General features: G+C 31.2%; 1 protein-coding gene across 1 annotated transcript in view; it reads right to left on the bottom strand.

Annotated features, from left to right (window-relative positions):
* Positions 1 to 1,255, bottom strand: part of LOC106872868 (cystathionine beta-synthase) — a 40,832-nt gene that overhangs the window by 10,242 nt on the left and 29,335 nt on the right. Inside the window, exon 9 of the mRNA XM_014920006.2 lies at positions 1,020 to 1,145. Within this exon, the coding sequence (XP_014775492.1) occupies positions 1,020 to 1,145 (126 nt within the window). The remainder of the gene's footprint in view (positions 1 to 1,019; positions 1,146 to 1,255) is intronic.

Consider the following 1,255-nt stretch of genomic DNA (forward strand, 5'->3'; position numbering starts at 1 on the left):
TTTAAATTTTCATATTCAAAAGAGACAGAGACTTCAAATTCGATATATCGATTTATTCGATATATCGAATTTGAAGTCTCTGTCTCTTTTGAATATGAAAATTTAAAAGTTAAAAACCTTATAATATAAATATAAACTGTGAGAACAACCCTTAAGGAATCTAGTTAATGATCTCCTAAGGAAAGTTCTTATGCTATATTGGTAACGGTTGCTACATCCTCTGGAAAATTATTATATATATATATATATGTATGTATGTATGTATACATATGCGTATATATATATGTACATATATGTGTGTGTGTGTAACCAGATGAAATTGCAAAGATAATCTGGAACTCGACTGAGGAAAGATTAATTAAAATATAGTTTATTTTTGAAATAAAAAAAGTTAATTATACTTAAATCCAATTTTTTGCCGTATATTTTTTTGCATATTTTACCTCACAACATTTTCATACTAATTTTTGTTGCATGGGACCAAAATCTATGAAATTCTTCATGCCTTCTTCTATCAACGAAGCTAAGATAAATATATTTTGCTTTTAAAATAAAAATATTATTTAGATGTAAACTTGATTGGAGGTGTTACTTACTCTCTTATAACATTGCTACAAATTTTGATGTAAACTTTTTTCTACTGGACCAAGCCTCAATTTTTTTACCCAAAATATAGCTAGGGACCATTCCTCTTCAAAAATGTCACCAGTTTTCAATTTGGTTAAGAACTGAATTAGCAACAAGCTCTGAAAGAAGCTGCATGTGAGAAAATTGCGGCCTTAAAAATATTATCCAACTGCTACCGGAGTTGAATGATATATCTATGCGTGTGTGTGTGTCTCTGTGTCAGTGTTTGTCCTCCACCTTAACAACTGGTGTTGGTTTATTTACATCTTAGTAACATAACAGTTTGGCAAAAGAGACCAACAGAATAAGTATCAGGCTTAAAAAAATTACTGGAGTCGATGCATTTGACTTATAAAAGAGAACTATTTTAAATGTCATTGTTTTCAACTTACTGATCTATCACAGACTGTTGGAACAAAGTCATATCCAATGCCTTCAACTTCATAAAAAGTTGTGTCAGTTTTGTTTAATTCTTCTGGTTCAGCTAGAATAGAACCTTCTGGATCAACTCCAATGATCTACAAACAGAAGAGTAAATGAGTCAATAAATCTCCAGGATTGAAATGGCATGGTAAGGTCAGAGTCAAATAATAACGAGGGAGAGAGGGAGGGAGAGAGAGAGAGAGAG

This window comes from Octopus bimaculoides, chromosome 5, assembly GCF_001194135.2.
Source record: "Octopus bimaculoides isolate UCB-OBI-ISO-001 chromosome 5, ASM119413v2, whole genome shotgun sequence".
Lineage (NCBI taxonomy): Eukaryota > Metazoa > Mollusca > Cephalopoda > Octopoda > Octopodidae > Octopus > Octopus bimaculoides.